The 20,328-nt window shown below is 44.0% G+C and overlaps 1 protein-coding gene across 1 annotated transcript in view; it reads left to right on the top strand.

Moving 5' to 3' along the window:
* Nucleotides 1-20,328, top strand: part of FARS2 (phenylalanyl-tRNA synthetase 2, mitochondrial) — a 395,435-nt gene that overhangs the window by 202,739 nt on the left and 172,368 nt on the right. The window contains exon 5 of the mRNA XM_065400011.1: nucleotides 7,768-7,928. Within this exon, the coding sequence (XP_065256083.1) occupies nucleotides 7,768-7,928 (161 nt within the window). The remainder of the gene's footprint in view (nucleotides 1-7,767; nucleotides 7,929-20,328) is intronic.

The following is a 20,328-nucleotide window of genomic DNA, read 5'->3' as shown; positions in this document are numbered from 1 at the left end:
AGCCTTAAGGACTCGCGGACAATCATGCGCTCCCTGGGGATGCATGTCCCAGGGCCTCAGCGCAGACCCTTTAGGCCCCAGCCTCAAAGGTTCTACCCTCCCCCGCCTCGTCCGAGACAGGACTTTGCTAGAAGGCGGGGTCGAGGTGGGAGGCAAAGGTCGACCGGCCCTCAACCGGCTCAGAACCAGGGGCCGCCTAGACCACCTTCAGGCCCTAGGCAGAACTTTTGAAGGTGCGGTCGAGGACGGCACCTCAACCAAATTCCAGGATCCAACTCCCTCCTTTCGGGATCGCCTCTCCCATTTCCATCGTGCTTGGTCCCTTATAACCTCGGACCGCTGGGTCCTTCGCACGGTGGGGAGGGGATACGCACTCCAATTTTCCTCGTCCCCCCCCCCCCATTCCCTCTCCCCGTCCCTCTTCAGGGACCCTTCTCACGAGCAACTCCTTACACAGGAGGTTTTTGGCCTCCTCTCTATGGGGGCCATAGAGGAGGTTCCGCTAGAGTTAAGGGGCAGGAGGTTTTATTCCCGCTACTTCCTGATCCCCAAGTCAAAAGGGGGTCTGCGACCCATCTTAGACTTACGCGGACTCAACAAATTCATAGTAAAGTTGAAGTTCCGCATGGTATCATTGGGGACCATTATCCCTTCCCTGGATCCTGGAGATTGGTTCGCCGCCCTCGACATGAAGGACGCATACTTCCACATAGCAATCTATCCGCCTCACAGGCGCTTCCTGCGGTTTGTAGTAAACAAGGTGCACTACCAATTTGCAGTCCTTCCCTTCGGCTTGTCCTCGGCTCCCAGGGTGTTCACAAAGTGTGTGGCAGTCGTTGCGGCATACCTTCGTCGACAAGGGATACAGGTGTTCCCGTATTTAGACGACTGGCTGGTACGCGGCCGCACCAGAGACCAAGTTCAAGGTCATGTTCGCATAGTGATACGAACTTTCCACGAGCTGGGTATCCTGCTCAACAGAGAGAAGTCCACCCTAGTGCCAACCCAGAGGATAGAATTTATCGGAGCAATCCTAGACTCCAGATGTGCCCGAGCCATTCTACCAGACAACCGCTTTCATACCATCACAAGCGTCATTCAAGGACTCAGGGCATTTCCGATTACCACAATAAGGACATGCCTCGCCCTGTTGGGTCACATGGCCTCATGCACTTACGTAACCAGGCATGCCAGACTACGGCTTCGCCCGCTACAGGCTTGGGTATCATCGGTGTACCGTCCTCACCGGGACAGCCTGAACATGGTGGTCACGGTTCCGCGTTCGGTCTTGACCTCCCTCACCTGGTGGTTGGATCGCATGGCAGTCTGTGCAGGAGTGCCGTTTCACACCCCGCAACCCTCCCTCCACCTGGTCACGGACGCTTCATCTCTAGGATGGGGCGCTCACCTCGGGGAGCACCATACCCAGGACCTGTGGACCGCGTCCCAACTAGCCCTCCACATCAACGTCCGAGAGCTGATGGTGGTGCGCCTAGCCTGCCAGGCATTCCTCAACCTCCTACAGGGCCGGTGCCTGTTGGTTCTCACCGACAACACCACGGCCATGTTTTACATCAACAAGCAAGGCGGAGCCCACTCATCGCTCCTATGCCAAGAGGCCATTCGCCTGTGGGACTTCTGCATCGCCCACTCGATACACCTCACGGCATCGTTCCTCCCTGGAATCCAGAATACGCTGGCGGACCGTCTCAGCAGGTCCTTCCAGACGCACGAGTGGTCAATTCGCCCCGACATCATCTATTCCATCTTCCAGAGGTGGGGATTTCCCCAGGTCGACCTGTTTGCGTCGCGAGCCAACAGGAAGTGCCAGGCGTTCTGCTCCCTGCAAGGGCGAGCTCTAGGCTCTCTGTCGGACGCCTTCCTTCTATCGTGGAAGGATCACCTGTTCTACGCCTTTCCTCCATTTCCACTGGTCCACAGGGTATTACTCAAGTTACGCAGAGACCAGGCACGGGTGATTCTAGTCGCTCCAGCTTGGCCGAGGCAGCACTGGTACACCACACTGTTGGAGCTCTCGGTTCAAGCACCGATCACGCTTCCCTTGTGCCCCGACCTCATCTCTCAGGACCACGGTCGACTGTGTCACCCCGACCTGCAATCGCTCCACCTCACAGCGTGGATGCTCCATGGCTGAATCGGACAGAGCAGCAATGCTCCCAGCCCGTCCAACAGATTCTGCTGGGAAGTAGAAAGCCCTCTACAAGGACCACTTACTTAGCCAAGTGGAAACGGTTCTCCTGTTGGTGTGAGCAGCGAGCTACGTCCCCCTTGCAGGCACCTATTCCTCTCATACTGGAATTCTCCTATCCCTAAAACAGCACGGCTTGGCAATATCTTCAATCCGGGTTCACCTCGCCGCTATTTCGGCGTTCCACCCAGGAGAGCTCGCTTCCTCGGTCTTCTCTAACCCGATGGTCGTTAGATTCCTCAAGGGTTTGGACCGGCTGTACCCGCAGCAACGTCAGCCCGTTCCGACGTGGGACCTCAACCTGGTCCTTTCCAAGCTCTCAGGGCCTCCGTTTGAACCTTTGGCTACCTGCTCACTCCTGTACCTATCCTGGAAGACAGCTTTTCTTGTAGCCATCACCTCAGCACGGCGCGTTTCTGAACTCAGAGCGCTTACGTCCGAGCCCCCATACACGGTGTTCCATAAGGACAAGGTGCAGCTTCGCCCCCACCCTGCCTTTCTTCCCAAGGTGGTCTCACCTTTCCACGTGAACCAGGATATATTTCTCCCGGTGTTCCATCCTAAGCCGCACGCTACTCGCCAAGACCAACGTTTGCATTCTTTGGACGTACGCAGGCCCCTGGCTTTCTATATTGACCGCACAAAGCCGTTTAGAAAGACCACACAACTCTTCGTTGCAGTCGCCGACCGGATGAAAGGCTCACCGGTCTCCTCACAGTGCCTGTCCTCTTGGATCACGTCCTGTATTCGTGCTTGCTACGACCTGGCCGGTGTCCCGACGCCGCGCCTCACCGCTCACTCCACGAGAGCCCAGGCCTCCTCGACTGCCTTCCTGGCTCAAGTCCCGATCCAGGACATTTGTAGAGCTGCAGTTTGGTCATCGGTCCACACGTTCACTGCTCACTATGCGCTGGTGCAACAATCCAGAGACGATGCTGCTTTCGGGTCAGCGGTTCTGCACACAGCAATGTCTCACTCCGACCCCGCCTCCTAGGTGGGGCTTGGGAGTCACCTAATTGGAATCGATATGAGCAAGCACTCGAAGAAGAAAAGACGGTTACTCACCGTTGTAACTGTTGTTCTTCGAGATGTGTTGCTCAAATCCATTCCAAACCCGCCCCCCTTCCCCACTGTCGGAGTAGCCGGCAAGAAGGAACTGAGGGGGCGCTGGGTCGGCTGGGGTATATATCCAGCGCCATGAAGGCGCCACTCCAGGGGGCTCCACAGCCGACCCACCGGGTGTTGCTAGGGTAGAAAATTCTCTGACGATCGTGCACGCGGCGCGCGCACACCTAATTGGAATGGATATGAGCAACACATCTCGAAGAACAACAGTTACAACGGTGAGTAACCGTCTTTTTGGCCAATGTACATAGCAGAGGGGCATTGCTGGCACATGATGGCATATATAACATTGGTGGACGTGCAGGTGAATGAACCGGTGATGTTGTAGCTGATCTGGTTAGGTCCTGTGATGGTGTTGTTGGTGTAGATATGTGGGCAGAGTTGGCATCGAGGTTTGTTGCATGGATTGGTTCCTGAGTTAGAGTTGTTATGGTGCGGTGTGTGGTTGCTGGTGAGAATATGCTTAAGGTTGGCAGGTTGTCTGTGGGCGAGGACTGGCCTGCCTCCCAAGGTCTGTGAAAGAGAGGGATCATTGTCCAGGATGGGTTGTAGATCACTGATGATGCGTTGGAGAGGTTTAAGCTGAGGACTGTAGGTGATGGCCAGTGGAGTTCTGTTGGTTTCTTTCTTGGGCTTGTCTTGTAGCAGGAGGCTTCTGGGTACACGTCTGGCTCTGTTGATTTGTTTCCTTATTTCCTAGTGCGGGTATACTAGAGTATAGCACCTTCTAGTCCAGCCCAAAGAAGATTAAATTATTTGTAGTTGTTTGGTACAGAAATTGAGTGAGTAGAAAGTGTTAGAGTGGCTGAGCACTGTGATGGTAGTGGGCTAAAGTCTGGAGAATAGTGTTGTATTGGTCATGTATTTTTCCTTAACTTATGATTTCTTTGGTGTTTCAGTGTCCACATGTTTGTGTTTGAAATACATTTGAGCAATCTTCGTTCTAAGTTAACAAAGATTTGTAATGGAGAATGTCTTGGTGGCATTTGAGTGGTTGTGGGGGGGATTTTTCTTTTAATTTATATAATGTATTTATCTATGAGGACTGAGGACCCAGGATGGGAGACTGACCACGGGGCCGGAAAAAAGAGCTTCTTTAAAACTGTGTATGGGGCAAGGAAACTTTCAGTGATGCGTCTCTGCTGAGTGGTCAAATCTTTTCACATGAAGCATCAAGAGCCTGGCAGCCTGAAAAGCTTTGAGAGCCAGCTGGAGAAAGCTTTAACAGATGTTCAAGCTATCTCCATTGGCCTGTGACATTTTAAACAGAGAAGCTATGATTGCTTCACCAGCTCCCCAGTTCCTTTAAACCTGCTGCCTGACCAGATTCACTCGTGAGCCCTCAGCTTGTCTCCATCCCAGTCACTTCCAGCTCCCTCGTCACTTTCTCTTGCCCATTTGCCCCAAGCAGTTAATTTCTTGTCAGTATAGGTGCTTAGTTTTTATTCAGGTACATTTTATATGTATCAATTCTGTAGTGATAACTGTTGTACTTGCATGAAATATTTGTTTTTAAAAACGTATATGCTTTGACCCTGATTCAAGCACTTAAGCATGTACTTTAAGCACATTAGCAATCCCGTTCAGCAAGCATTTAAGAATATGCTCTAGTCCTTGTGACTACTGGGACTATTCATATGCTTAATGTTAAGCACATGCTTAAATGTTTTGCTGACTAGGGGCCTTATCATTTACAAGTAGAAAACAAGATAGCAGGGAAGGGACACAGCAGGAGGGGTGTGTTCTGAGGGTGCATAGGGATTTGACAAGTTCTGTAGGGTAGCCAGCTGAGGAGAACATTGTTATGTATGCCTCGTAAAATTCATAAAGTCTTCAGGAAAGCAGTTTCCCACCTGTGGGCTTCCTAGTGTTCAGGAGATCCAAAAGACAAGTTCTTGGAGCAGGTCCCTGTGGATAGGTGAGCCATTGAAGTGCTGAGCTTGCAAAGTAGTTGCTTGGATGAAGAATGATTTCTCAGTTGGCTACCATATGCGCATACTGCAGAAGTATGCAATGGACCCATTCCATGTAAAAAAAAAATAACTGACATGAAATCACAATATTCACTGTAAAAATACAGTGTATGACTAATTAATTTGTCAAATAATATTGTTAAACTTTGCTGAATAAACAGAAATGGTTGTTATTAAATTGTTCATAAATCAAAATATGCACATTAGTAACATTTAAAAACAGTCTAGATCAAGACCTTCTGCTAAAATTTACACATCAAAAAACATACACAGTCATCAGTTCCATCAGATTAATCAGATTAATTTGTCACCTTTGTTAGTTCTCTCTGCTCAAATGAGCAGTAGTGAAACAGTTAACATTGTTGGCATTTAAATTGGCATCTTTAGGTTTCAGAGTTAACTCCTCTATTGAGACAAGCAGTGGCAGTTCATACCTCTCAGAGCTATTGCCTCAGACAGTCTATTTCTGTTTTTATTATGTATTAATTAGTGCTCTGAGGGTAAATCAGGGCCCCATTGTGCTAGGCACTGTACAATGGTGTAAAATCCTGGCCTTTTTGAAGTCAGTGGAAGCTTTGTTGTTGACTTCAGTATGGCTGGGATTCTATTTGTGGTCCCTGACCAAAAAAGTTTATCATCTAAGGAGGCAAATGACAAGAGATCAAAGGGATACAGTTCAGGAAGACCACACTTTAACACTGATTTTCCTTTGGTTCATCTTTTCATCACATCCGTAAGGACTACAAACATAATTATTTGTACATGAATGGTTGGATTCTGGAGCATCCATCTGCTGAGAGAGTAGATTATACAAATTTCTCAGTTTTTAAATACTTATACCTTTTAAACTAATCAACAGTCTTACATGAAAATTCTCCAAAAATTAATTCTACACTAAAAGAATAAGTGCTTTAAATTTGGGGAGGGCACACTATCATGTTCAAAGCAGAGAAGCTTAAAACCTTGTGCGAAGCACAAACCCCAGTGCAACTTTGGGTACGTCTATACTTACCTCCGGGTCCGGCGGTAAGCAATCGATCTTCTGGGATCGATTTATCGCGTCTTGTCTAGACGCGATAAATCGATCCCGAATCAATCCCGGAAGTGCTCGCCGTCGACACCGGTACTCCTGCTCCACGAGAGGAGTACGCGGAGTCGACGGGGGAGCCTGCCTGCCGCGTGTGGACCCGCGGTAAGTTCGAACTAAGATACTTCGACTTCAGCTACGTTATTCACGTAGCTGAAGTTGCGTATCTTAGTTCGAAATGGGGGGTTAGTGTGGACCAGCTCTTTATGGAGTCGCTATTGTGTCTTGTTTCAGAGTGGTAGCCGTGTTAGTCTGTATCAGCAAAAAGAATGAGGAGTACTTGTGGCACCTTAGAGACTACCAAATTTATTTGGGCATAAGCTTTCGTGGGCTAAAACCCACTTAATCAGATGTCTTGGTAATTAACACAGTCATCTGTAGTGGGTTCCAAATAACTTAGCAGCAGCCTTAGCTTTCAGTTTCCTTTATTTTTTCAATATGAGTTTAAAAAAAGGTGAACAAGTTTTCTCCCTCCTCCTTATGACACCCTTTTAGATACCTGAAAACTGCTATCATGTCCCCTCTCAGTCTTCTCTTTTCCAAACTAAACAAACCCAGTTCTTTCAGCCTTCCTTCATAGGTCATGTTCTCAAGACCTTTAATCATTCTTGTTGCTCTTCTCTGGACCCTTTCCAATTTCTCCACATCTTTCTTGAAATGCGGTGCCCAAAACTGGTGCTATATAAGTACAAAGAATTATTAATTATTATTTAACTGCTACAATAACAGAACCTTGCTTATCTGGGAGTAACAGCTTTCTCCAGGTGCAAAAGCCTCTGCTGATCTAAGAGCTGTCTGGGTAGAGGTGTTGTTATTAACACTGGCGGTGTCCTAAATCCCTTTGTTCTGTAAACAGTTGGTCTGAACTGATCTTACTCTCACCTTGAAAGTGACTGTTTTGATCCTCCCAAATGCTGGTGACAGTGTTAACTCTGCACTGGCCTCACCTATCAGCCCAACTAAAATGCTTTGGATCGTAAACCAATTTTTGTATGTATTATACAGCATAATTGAATAAAATATTAAGTGTTTAACCTATAAGCACAATGGAGGAGTAATGTAAAGGAAGGCAATATACACTTCTGCTAACTGTGTCTTCAAAGTCTAACTGCAGCCAGAGAGCCATGTGAGCAAGACTTCCTGGTCACAAGCCTTGCTTACTTTTGAACTCGGTCATGCTTCCTCGATCACATTTGCCACTGACTTTGATGGGATGAGGATCAGGCTTTAGCTCCATCATTGGACAATTACTTGCAGACTTTTTTCCTTTCATGCTTCTTTAGCATCTTCCTTGGGAAAGAGATGGGCATTGTATTAGCAATTTTTCATGTGCCACTCTTAAGCCCTTGGATTTTTATCTTTGTTTATTGCAGCTGGTGCTGAGGAGAAAATTGGCTGGGCATTTGGCCTGGGATTAGAGAGGCTGGCCATGATCCTCTATGGTATCCCTGACATCCGCCTGTTCTGGAGTGAAGACGAACGCTTCCTGAAACAGTTTAGTGTGCCTCACATTGACCAAAAAGTGCATTTTCAGGTAAGATAGATAGATAGATAGATAATTTTCTGTTTGTAGGAGGGATTGGTCATTACCAAAGAAGAAGGGACGTTATATCAATGATGGAACATTTTTATTGAGCTCTGGATATTCAGAAAATCATCTCTGTTCAGGACAGCACTGAAGCACATGCTTACGTGTTTTTCCAGGATAGGGATGGATTCAAGAACGTGCTTAAGTGATTTCCTGAAGGAGGGTTGTAATTCTGTGTTGCTTTGAATGGAAGCTGCCTCTAAAAATACTGTAATAAATTCCCAAATCCTTGATTGGTGTTACAGCCATGCTATGTACATTCAAGTCACTGGAAGTTGCTTGGCCAACCCTCCACAAAACAGTTTGGAAATGTGACTTGCTATCTTCAATGTGTATGTGGGTATAGCTTTTAATGATACTTAACAAGCACAAGTTTCCTTTGCCCCAATGTATCAACAGCATTTTCTTCCAGCCTCTTCTATGGGTGAGTTGCAAGCTGGGGTTTCAGCAGCACTTTTGTAGTAACTCTGCCATCAAAACCATCCTAACGTTTCTGTAGCTGGCAGACTGCCACACTCATTGCAGTAATACAGCAGCTGAACATGAATTGATTGAAAGGCACTGCTGCATTCAGAATATACTTTACCATCAGCATGGGGAGGGTCAAGTCAACTGGCATCATGCTCCAGTGGAAGGGGTTACCGAAAAGTTAGACTAGCTACTGAAATTTTACCGGGTGTCTCTGTAGGAGAAATTAGATAATAATTGTTGCAGTACTATGTCAAGGTGGGAAAGGTGGACTTTAAACACTAGTGTCTTTACTATTCCTCTCACTTAATTTGTGAACCAACGTGGGTTTTTTTGTTGTTTGAAAGTAAATATAATATTAAAAGAAAAATTACAATAAATCTGAATCAGCTGTTGAAACAGCTCTCACATTTGTACAATCACCTAGCAATGAAGATGCATTGGCATATAAGATTGGGGAAAGGCCGCCACAATTCTCCTGTGAAATACTGTAAAAAGAACCTACACAAGAGCCAACCTAAATATTCCAGTGTGTTCACAAAGATCAAACTCCACCTGGAGGTTTGAAATACCCAGACATCCATTCAAATTCAGTACGCATACTTACAACTCCAACTTTCCAGGAAGGAGGAGCCAGTCAAAGCAAACCATGAAAATGACGACAGAACTCAGTCAAAGCTGAAAAGCCTAGTGAAAAAAACAACTTTTTTTTCTTCTCTCTAAATGTTATTGTGGATGTGAGGCTCCAGGTGATGAAATTTATCTTATCTAATCTAATCTATTTTAGAATTTTACACTGTCACCCATCACTGTTGTATCTGAGCACCTTCCATGTCTAATCATTAGGAATAGGAAGTCCCTGTTGGACTTCATGAATCTTTGGTACCCCTCCCTTCACAGGGTCAAAACTCTGCTTGAGGTAGGGTTTTCCTTTGGAGAGGGCAGTTACTAGGAGTTTAGGAATAAAAGGAGTGTTTGAATTGAGTGTGTCACATATGGCTGAAAAGCTTCTCAAAGAGGAAGGCCTTGCAATGTTTCCTAAAGATAGTTAGACTCTGGATTTGCCTGATTTCTTCTGGTAGCTTGTCACATAGCATTCAGTTTAATTCAGATCAACATCGTGCTTATACAGAAGTTAGAATGATAAAATAATGTTTATTGAGAGTTTTGAATTTCATTACAAGTGTTTTACCCTCCTTGACCAGATTTAACAGCAGCTCTTCTTGTACCATCATTAAATGAAGCTCTTCAAAACATAAAACATAACACTTCTGTGATGCTTAGACTATTCCTTCAAATTTCTCTATGCCAGCACCAAAAAAAAAAAAAAAAAAAAAGGTTTCTCTCCTCTTGAGACAGATGAAAATGGTCCCTATAGTAACAGTCAAAAGTTGTTCTCCATGTGAAATCATAGAAATTAGGGATCTGAGAGGAATTTGACTGTATTAGGCAAAATTCAGTCCATTTTAAAATACTCCAGTGCCAGGCCGTCTTCCACATTCACTGGCAGACTATTTCACAGTTCAACAGAGTTTAGTACAAACATTTTCCTGCTAGCTTGTGACATTTTTTCTTTGCTCAGTTTCATGCCATTGCTCCCAGTTTTACCACCATGCACCACCTTAAACAATTTTCTCCTCATCTTAGTGCTCTTCTAATACTTGTAGATTGTTATAGTTCTCTAAGTCAGCAGATAGCCAACCTAGAATAACAAAAAATGCATATTTAGTTCTGCCTCTATAAGTGAATCCTCAGACATTCAGTGATTTCTTCTGGGGCAAAACCATGGCAATTTGGCTATCTTAACTGTGTGAATTTCCATACTTTAAAATGTTTGCATTGTTAACTGAATTCCTTAGGCTTCTAATTTCTTGTGTGATTCTAATATATCTGAAAGATAATAAGCAAGCCAACCAAGGACAGAAACCTTAACTTCACCTTGATAGAGTATTTTATGTCAGAATTTCCTTATTTTTTTAAAGTCCTAACTTGGGATGGTGGAGGGGAGAGGGCGTAGAAAGGGGAATTCCTCCCTTCCTGATGTCTGCAATTGGGAAGCCTTATTAATGCACACATTCAAAGACCCTGCAACCCCTACGAGGCACCTAGGAGAAGTCTCTACCAGGGTAAGTGTCCCAACTGGCTGGAGTGCATCATGAGGCCTCAATCTCTATAAGCCTTTGGAGGCTTGTGAGACCACAAGGAAACTAGCAGCCCTCCACCCCCACTCAAGCCTTTTTTCAGGGGCCTCCCTAACCCTCAGCTCCCACAAGCCCTAGAGAAGGCTCAGCAGGAGGCCCCTAGCCTCCATGTATTGTTAGTTTTAAAAGGTTAGTTGGGCTTCCCGCACCTTTCCTACTGCAAGCCTTAGGAGGCTCACCAGGCACTGAACTTCCCTATGGGCCCAGGTGTGTCTGTTTAGTCTTAGGCCTGGTCTACACTATGAGTTTAATTCTAATTTAGCAGCGTTAAATCGAATGCACCCTGCACCCGTCCACACAACGAAGCCATTTATTTCGAAATAAAGGGCTCTTAAAATCGATTTCTGTACTCCTCCCCGACGAGCGGAGTAGCGCCAAAATCGATATTGTCATTTCGAATTAGGGTTAGTGTGGCCGCAATTCGATGGTATTGGCCTCCAGGAGCTATCCCACAGTGCACCATTGTGACCGCTCTGGACAGCGATCTGAACTTGGATGCACTGGCCAGGTAGACAGGAAAAGCACCGCGAACATTTGAATTTAATTTCCTGTTTGCCCAGCACAGGAGAGCATAGGTGACCACAGAGAGCTCATCAGCACAGATAACCATGCACGCCGATAACCAAAAAAGAGCACCAGCATCGACCGTACGGGAGGTACTGGATCTGATCGCTATATGGGGAGAGGATTCAGTGCTAGCAGAACTTCATTCGAAAAGACGAAATGCCAAAACTTTTGAAAAAATCTCCAAGGGCATGATGCTCTGAGTCCCTATTGTGGCCTCTCTCCAGTGCTGGACACCAAGAAATTTTATTTTAAAAATTACTAAAAATATTTGTCTTAGAGAAGCAAGAAATGATAGGCCAGCTGTTACTAATTGTTTCTCTTGCTGCCAACTCCGAGGTTTGGCTCCCACCACTGCTTTAGTCAAAGGGGTTCTTTAACGTTCCTTAGGGGACACCACACCATGATTAAGAGCAAGCAAAAACATCACAATTATTAGCCAGTGTTATTTTATTATTAAAGAAAGGAAAAGAGGACGTCAAACAACACGAGTGACTGAACACAAATGATAAGCTGGTTACTTCCATTACAATCTCTTCTGTATGTTTCTCTGTGGAGAGCTTTTAACAGAGATTATGCCCCACAGAGTGAACACCTCTGAGGAGTGCTTTCCCTTTGGTAAATTAAGATCAAAGTATATTGTTTCCCAAAATTATTGTGACTCCAGTTTTAGTGTCCGATTAGATACTTAAAGGCTGTTTTATGACTGGGTAAAAGAACTGAAGGGCTGGTGGGTCCTGTCTAGTTAATAATAATAAATAAGTTTATAAATGGGCAAAATAAGTAATTTTAACTAAATCCTATGAAATTGAAGGAAATATTTTAAGTCAGTTACTTAGAAGAAGCCATATAAGGAACTGTCTTCGAGACAGGCCCAGTTACAAATATTAAGAATCTTAAATCCAATTAAATCCCACTATTTCTCTGTTTACCAGCATTTAGCCTGTCTCCTCTCCAGGAATATATGGTCTAATCCAATGGCTCTCCACCTTTCCAGACTACTGTACCCCTTTCAGGAGTCTGATTTGTCTTGTGTACCCCAAGTTTCACATCTCTTAAAAACTACTTGCTTACAAAATCACACATAAAAATACAAAAGTGTTACAGCATACTATGACTGAAACATTGCTTACTTTCTCATTTTTACCATATACTTATAAAATAAATCAATTGGAAATAAATACTGTATTTACATTTCAGTGTATTGTATATAGAGCAATATAAACAAGTCATTGTATGAAATTTTAGTTTGTACTGACTTTGCTAGTGCTTTTTATGTTGCCTGTTGTAAAACTAGGCAAATATCTAGATGAGTTGATGTACCCCTTGGAAGACCTCTGCGTACCCCCAGGGGTACGTGTGCCCCAGGTTGAGAACCATTGCTCTAATCACTTGGTGATTAACAAGAGACACTGTTAGTCTTTTAAGTTATAATAGCAATTTCATATTCCAATAGAATCATTGCAAGAATTTTAAATCTAGTGTCTTGGCAAGTGTCTTAGTTAACTTCCTCTCACCAATCCATGTTGAAGTGTTGGGAAGCTATTCCTTGAGTTGGTTTCTTGAGTCTTTTCTGTTTTTCTTATCTGTCTGTATCAGCTTGCTTGTAGAGATGAACAGGATGTGATGAGTTGTAGAGTTCTTGTTGAAGCAGGGTAGCAGAGGGTATGTGTACAGGGGGTGCTCACTTCTGAGGGGTTTTTTATGCTCTTTCCTTCCTACTTCCATGAAAGTAAGAAAACACACCTGTTGTTTCAGTCTTATGTAGATTTAAAGTTAGTTGCTGTCCTCCTTTCACTGCTTCATGCCTTCAGAGTTGGCTTGAGTGACACCTTCATCTCCTGAATGTGCCGTCTGAATAACGAATAACAACATTTTTTTAACTTGCCTTTGTTCTTCTTCTGTCAGAAAAGCATCAAATGACTTTTAAAGTTAGTTTTAACTCTTTCTTTTTATTCAGTCAATTTTCAAAGATATTCCTTTAGTTCCATCAGAGTTTAATTGAAGTTGAAATTCTGTTTCAAATGAGTCCAAACCCTCCAGTTCTCTCTGTTAAGGTCAGCTCTCAAAGTAGACTTTTAAAATTAAATTCTTAAAGTGTTATCAGAGAAGGTATTGTCTTTTCTTTTTACCAGTTTTTGGAGAGGTTCTTCTTCACAAGTTTGATGAGGGATTGCTAACGGATTATCAGGTAACTAGTTTCCCAATTAATATACATATTTCTGTACTTAAATGGCTTCTTATATTAGTAACCAGTTATGACATCAAATGACCTTGCTATATTTGTACATGAAGTATTTCACTATTTACATAGCAATGGTATTAGGAGCTTTGCATTTAATTAATATATTTGCAAGTATGCATTTCAGAAAGGTGTTTGCCATTTCAACATTTAAGAAATAAACAAAAGGTTTTAAATACTTCCAATGACACATGTTTATCCTAGAGGCTTTTTCTGAATACGTTTTTAGAGTAATTATAAAATTTATTTTAATGATGATATTTCTAGACTTCTTTGTATGGGCTTACTTATATTTGTTACTTTGATAACACACCCTACATTTTCTAGCCCACAATCAGGTATCTTCCTAAAACATGAATTTTTTATATGGTTTGTCTTCTTGAAATGAGTATTACCTTTGTATCAAGCCAATATCTTATAAACAGGAGACTTGTCCCATTCTTTGATAACTCTGATTTGTTTGTTTGCTTTTTTTACTAAATAGGTTCTAGATTTATAATTTACTGTTTGCAGTCTGATTACAATTTGTAATTGCAGACTCATCTACATTCTATACAAAGCACAATAATTAACATGTATATAAATCTTTCAAAACATAGTATAAAAGAAAATAGCATAGAATGTTAAAGCAAAATAGAAGTTATAAAACTGCATCCCAGAGTTGGTGTAAACACACTTGGAGGTAATAAACATTTTATGGCTATAAAGACATGTTTATCTTCCCTGATATTTGCTTGCCCTTGGGAGATAAGGTAGATGATAATGATACATATATCATAAACCTCAGTAAAGGCACAGGCAAGTTTAGTGACTTAATATTTTAAAAAATATAATTATTTTTATTTCTTAATAATTATTTATTAGGCTAGTTGGCAGCTTCCCTAGCCCTTGCCCCTTGTGCCTTTGGAGGTTCCCCCAGCCTTATGGTGCTCCTCCCTCCCCGCCTTAGGGCCCTCAGCCCCAAATGATCCAAAATAGGCTCAGCAGGCTTCTCACTAACAAACCAGAATAGGCTTGTTGGCAGGGTAATAAAGTAAAATTTGGTTTTTGGCTACACTTTGTGGGGTTGCTGCTGGATGTCTTTTCAGGGGTCCCTAGCCTATGAGATAAGCACCCTTTTAATTTTTACACAGCCAACTAAATAATTTAAGAAGGAGTTTGTTAAGGAACTAAAATTCCTTTTAGGAATTCTGGTGACTTGGGATGGTCTCTGAGGAGTCTCGTGAGCGGTCAGGATGTGACTCTGAAAGCTCGCTATGAGGTGGTTCTTCGAGTAGCTGTGGTTGCTCTGCATCAGGATGTGCGCGTCTCCATGCACTCTTGATCAGATATTTTCATCAGCAGTGTCTGTGCCCTTGACATCCTGGTGCTCCAGTACAAAGGTATACAGGAAGGGGGTCGACCCACCACCACACCAGTTCCTTCTCAACCACCTGCAGCTTGAGATGGATCAGTGTGGTGCCTATTAGCTAGCTACACAGCTTGCTACCTTTCTTGCTTAATCCTTTCTTTTCAAATTTCTTTTATTTTCTGTTAAGAACACCTTCCCTTCTTCATTTGTGCATTCTGAGCCTTTATTTTTGTCCCTTAGTCCTTGATCTGCAGCCTTGAGTATGGGTTATGCCCAAGACTTGGACTCCAAACCCTGCCAGACCTGCCATAAGTCTTTTCCCCACAGCAGTGGTCATTCAAGCTGCCTTTGCTGTCTGAGATAGATTCACTCTCCCTCCAAATGTATGATAGGCTCAGGATTTAAAAGCAAATCTAAAAATTGAGGGATAGATAATAAAACAGAAAATATCATGCCACTATATAAATCCATGGTATGCCCACAACTTGAATACTGCATGCAGTTCTGGTCACCCCATCTCAAAAAGATATACTAGAATTGGAAAAGGTACAGAGAAGGGCAGTGAAAAGGATTAGGGGTATGGAATAGCTTCCAAACAAGGAGAGCTTAAAAAGACTGGGGCCATTCAGCTTAGAAAGAGACAACTATGATAGAGGGCTATACAATCATGAATGATATGGAGAAAATGAATAAGGAAGTGTTATTTACCCCTTCACATAACACAAGAACTAGGGGTTCTCATTGCCGTGGGATGTTGTGAAGGCCAAAAGTATAACTGGGTTAAAAAGAGAATTAGATAAGTTCATGGAGCCTAGATCCATCAATTCTATTAGCCAAGATGGTCAGAGATACAGCTCTGCTCCCGGTGTCCCTAAACCTCCAACTGCCAGAAACTGGGACTGAACGACACTTGAAATTGCCCTGTTCTGTTTATTCCCTCTGAAGCATCTGGCATCAGCTACTGTCAGAGACAGGAGACTGGGCTAGATGGACCATTGGTCTGACCCAGTATAGCTATTCTAAAATTCCTGTTAATGGAGAACCCTCACAGATTTATGGGGTCTGATTCACCCCTCTGTATCGTGTATCTGGTTGCTCAGAGAGCTCCAGCGACCATCTCTGCTGCAACAGTAAGCAAAAATCCTGGGAGCCCTTCAGAACCATCCAGACTCTCAGAGATGAGAAGACCCCATTCTCCAGAACAGGATAAAAGAAGAGGAAAGTCACAACCTTGTGTCCTGATTTGGGTACCGCTAAGCCTCTCTTCCCTTCCAGTAGAGAGACCACAGCATTGGCTAAGAATACCATGCCACATACTGAGAAGCTGTCAGGTAAACAACCTAAAGCAGCACCAGACTCAGTGCCTTTGAAACATAAGGTCTCCAAAGCCAAGCTGAAATTGTTGTCAGTACTGTCATCTGTAGCCAGACGTGAAGGGTGCATCTTTTCATCAGAACATAAGAATGGCCATACTGCATCAGACCAATGGTCCAACTAACCCAGTATCCTGTCTCCTGCTCCAGGTTCTATGCTGCATCTATTCCCCGCATTCACTCTTATTGGGATCGTCTCTCCCATTTCCTAACTTCCTGGGAGCTCATCACATGGGACAGATGGATCTTGGAGGTGATTTCGACAGGCTATTCCATCCATTGCAGCTTCTTCCCCCCGCCCGTCCCTCTTCAGGAAGCCTTCTCGTGAGGATTTTTTGAGACAGGATGTACAGTAGGGGTGATACAACCTGTTCCACTATACTTAGTTGGGAAAGGGTTCTGTTCCCAGGACTTCCTGATCCAGAAGAAAAATAGAGGGTGGGAACCAATTCTGGACCTTAGGACTTTGAACACCTTTGTCTGCTGTCAGCCATTCAGAATAGTAATCCTAGCAGTGATGATTCTCTCTCTGGGTCCAGGAGATGGTTTGTTTCCCTCGACCTTCCGTATCCTTATTTTCATATTGCCATGCACCCCTGGCACAGATGTTTGCTTGTTTTATGGTGGTCAGGGACCACTACCAATATCATGCCCTACCCTTCGGCCTCTCCACTGTCCCAAAGTCGTCTCAGCTGTTGCAGCCCATCTTCACCAGCTGGGAATAATTGTCTTATCTTACCTAGATGATCAGCTCCTGAAAGGTGTCTCATTTCTTGAGGCACCAACTGCAACCAGCAAGACCCTATTTCTATTCCACTCACTGGGCCTCCAGTTCAACACAGAAAAGTTTACCCTCAAACCCACTCAACACACAGACGTCATTGGAGCCACGGTAGACTCCACCACCATCAGAGCATACCTGCCGAATGGCAACATTGCAACAGAGCTTGCAAACCACAGCAAGGGCTTGCCTGCAACTCCTAAGACTTATATGGTAGCTTATATGTTTGTGACACCATTAGCAAGACTACACTCTCGGTGTCTTCAAGCCTGGCTGATAACTGTCTCTACTCCCAACAACCAGTCTATCCAAGCAAGTATCTGTACCTCAGAGGGGCCTTGATTCTCTAAATTGGAGGAAGGATCCACAAAGGATGTGCATGGAAGTTCCATTCCTGCTGCCTCCTCCCACGAGAACCATCACTACAGATGCCTCCTTGATTGCCTGGAGCGCATACTCCCAAAACTTCACAAATCAGGGCAAATGGACCCCTCCCTATCAACATATTAGAGCTCAGAGTGATTTGTTACATTTGCCAGCACTTCCTACCACACATCTGGGGCCACCCAATCAGAATAATGCTGGACAATAGAGCAGCAATGTATTATATCAATCAGCAAGGAGGAGCGAAATCTGAGTCCTTAAGCACCAAATCTGTGAAACTATGGAACTGGTGCGTTTCACACAGGATTCAGAGCTTAGCGGTTTATCTGATAGGACTACCAGGGCCAGCCCACAACATTTTGGCACCTGAGGCGGGGAGCTCAAATGACACCCCCATGCCCCCTCACTTGGGCCAAAACTTTGAAAGGTCTCAATTCTGCCTTCTTCCTGTTCTACTCCTCTCATGGTACTGCTCTGCTACCTACCCCAATAAAGGAGAACTAACAACTTAAAATGCCTTGTTCAAAAATGTTAAGTAACACTTAACTTTCAAACGCCTGAACAGCAAATGTAACTTTTCTTGTCTGCATAGTAAACACTGGCATTTTTATCCGTTTGAATAATCAAAGTGGTGCTTTCCGTGCCTTCTTGGTTGCAAAGATTTGAACTGCTTCCTGCTGAAGGTCCACAGTCTAGGCCATGATCTGTTGAGATGGTTGCAAGGCCGACCAGCCTCTCCTGTGTCATTGTGGAGCGTAGATGTGTTTTTATTAACTTCAGCTTGGAGACGCTGCGTTCTCCATTGGCAACTCTTTCAGGAAGCGTTAGAAGTATGCGCAGAGCAACAAAAGCATTTGGAAAGAGGGTGGTCATCTTATTTGTGCACATATATTCCAGAACAGCCTTTGAAGTTGATCCTGCTGAAATGTATCTTGAAAGGGCTTTCAGTTCATCACCTAAATCACTTGCATCAATATTGCACATGTCATCATGTGTCAACACTGTCTCTAGTGCCCTGTATTGCTGGTTAAGGTCTTCTTCGGGTATAGTGAGGAGTTTTGGAATATCATACAACATCCCAAATATACTGCTGTGTTCCTTGAGCTGCATGAAACGTTCTTCAACTGACTGTATTGCACAATCTAGCACCTGGTTAAAGAATTCAACTTTGAATTGTTGTTTGGGGTCTCTTATGGGATTAACCTGTGCCTCGTAATCAAAATGTCTTCTTCGGTGACTCTTGTATTCTTGAATGGGTGGGAAAATAGCTTTAGTGTGAAGTTCCTCTGCCAACTTCTGTGCACGCTTCAGAACATTTTGAAATCCCTCATCTGACCGGTAAGACTGTAGGTATGACTTTGCTTTGTCCAGTTTTTCCATTGCTCCAGATATATCAAGGTCAACACCTTGAAGTCTCTTGCTTACAACATTTATTTCAAACAGTATGTCATGGCACAACACTAAGCCACACAGAAATTTGAAGTTATGTATGTTTCTGGTGATTCCATTTCCCTCTGCCACTGTTCTCCCACAAACAGTTCCTGTCATAATATTATCTTCCATAATGGCAACTATGGCATCATATATCTTCCCAATTTGGTGTTTGATAGGCTTTATCACCTTCACTCGACTTTCCCATCGTGTGGCACTCAGTGGTTTCAGTGTCAGAGGGGATGTTCCCAGATGTTGCTTCAAAATTTGCCATCGATGAGTTGATGCAGAGAAAAATACATACACCTCTACCCCGATATAACGCTGTCCTCGGGAGCCAAAAAATCTTACCACGTTATAGGTGAAACCACGTTATATCGAACTTGCTTTGATCCGCCAGAGTGCGCAGCCCCGCCCCCCCCGGAGCACTGCTTTACTGCGTTATATCCGAATTCGTGTTATATCGGGTCGCGTTATATCGGGATAGAGGTGTAGATGCTTTGAATTACATTAAAAAATTCAGCAGCCTCACTAGAAGCTGATGCTGCATCACTGACCACCAAGTTCAATGAATAAGAAATGCATGGGACAAAAAAAGCTCGAGGGTTTAACTCTCGGATCCGTGTCTGCACTCCTCTGTTCTTTCCTTTCATGTTGGCACCATTATCGTAGCCCTGACCTCTCACGTCAGCTATCGCAATTCCTGTATCTTCCAGCTTTTTAAGAAGCACATTTGTCATACTAGCTCCTGTAGTATCATCAATGTCAATAAATTGTAGAAAATGCTCTCTGACAGTCACCATTGCAGGGACATTTTCACTAGGTTCTGTTGTTGTTGATACAAAACGCACCATTAAAGTCATTTGTTCTGTATGGCTGATGTCAGGTGTGCAGTCCAGAATAACAGACTTCAGATCTGCCACAATCTTCTGTTTGACTTTTGTTGCCAGTAACTGTATGATCTCATTTTGAATTGTTTTTCAAAGGTAGTGGTGTGTGTACATTTCTTGGGTGGTGACTCTTCTTAGATGCGTCTCGAGTACAGCATCAAACTCAGCCATCAGCTCCACAATTTTAAGGAAGTTTCCATTGTTTGGCACATACAGCTGATCTGAAGTGCCACGCAGTGCTAGGTTTTGGGTAGCAAGCATTCTCACAATGGCAATGAGCCTTTTCAGAACATTTTGCCGGTAAAGAGACTCTGATGCAATCTTCTCTTGATGCTGATCATCTATGATGGCCTTTAACCTTAGTCTCATCTCAAGCTCTTTCCACCTATGGAATGCGCTCTGGTGATTTGCTGCCTTCTCATGGCATGCCAGATTTTTCCAGTCCTTTGTTCCTGTAGAACCCAATGTGGCTGGAACATTAGACTGGAAGAGTTTGCAACAAAAACAATATGCAGCATTCTGGGTTTTTGAATACATAAGCCATGGCCTCTCCACTTTGTCACCTTTGGGGATTTCATGCAAGTTATGTGTTGGATGGAAACTTCTATTTTCATTGTCTTTGGGGAACATGAAGTTTTTTTACCTGCTGTGGCCCATGCAC

This window comes from Emys orbicularis, chromosome 2 (genome assembly GCF_028017835.1).
Source record: "Emys orbicularis isolate rEmyOrb1 chromosome 2, rEmyOrb1.hap1, whole genome shotgun sequence".
NCBI classification, from domain to species: domain Eukaryota; kingdom Metazoa; phylum Chordata; order Testudines; family Emydidae; genus Emys; species Emys orbicularis.
The sequence above is the reverse complement of the archived record's forward strand: the minus strand, read 5'-3'. Positions and strand labels throughout refer to the sequence as shown.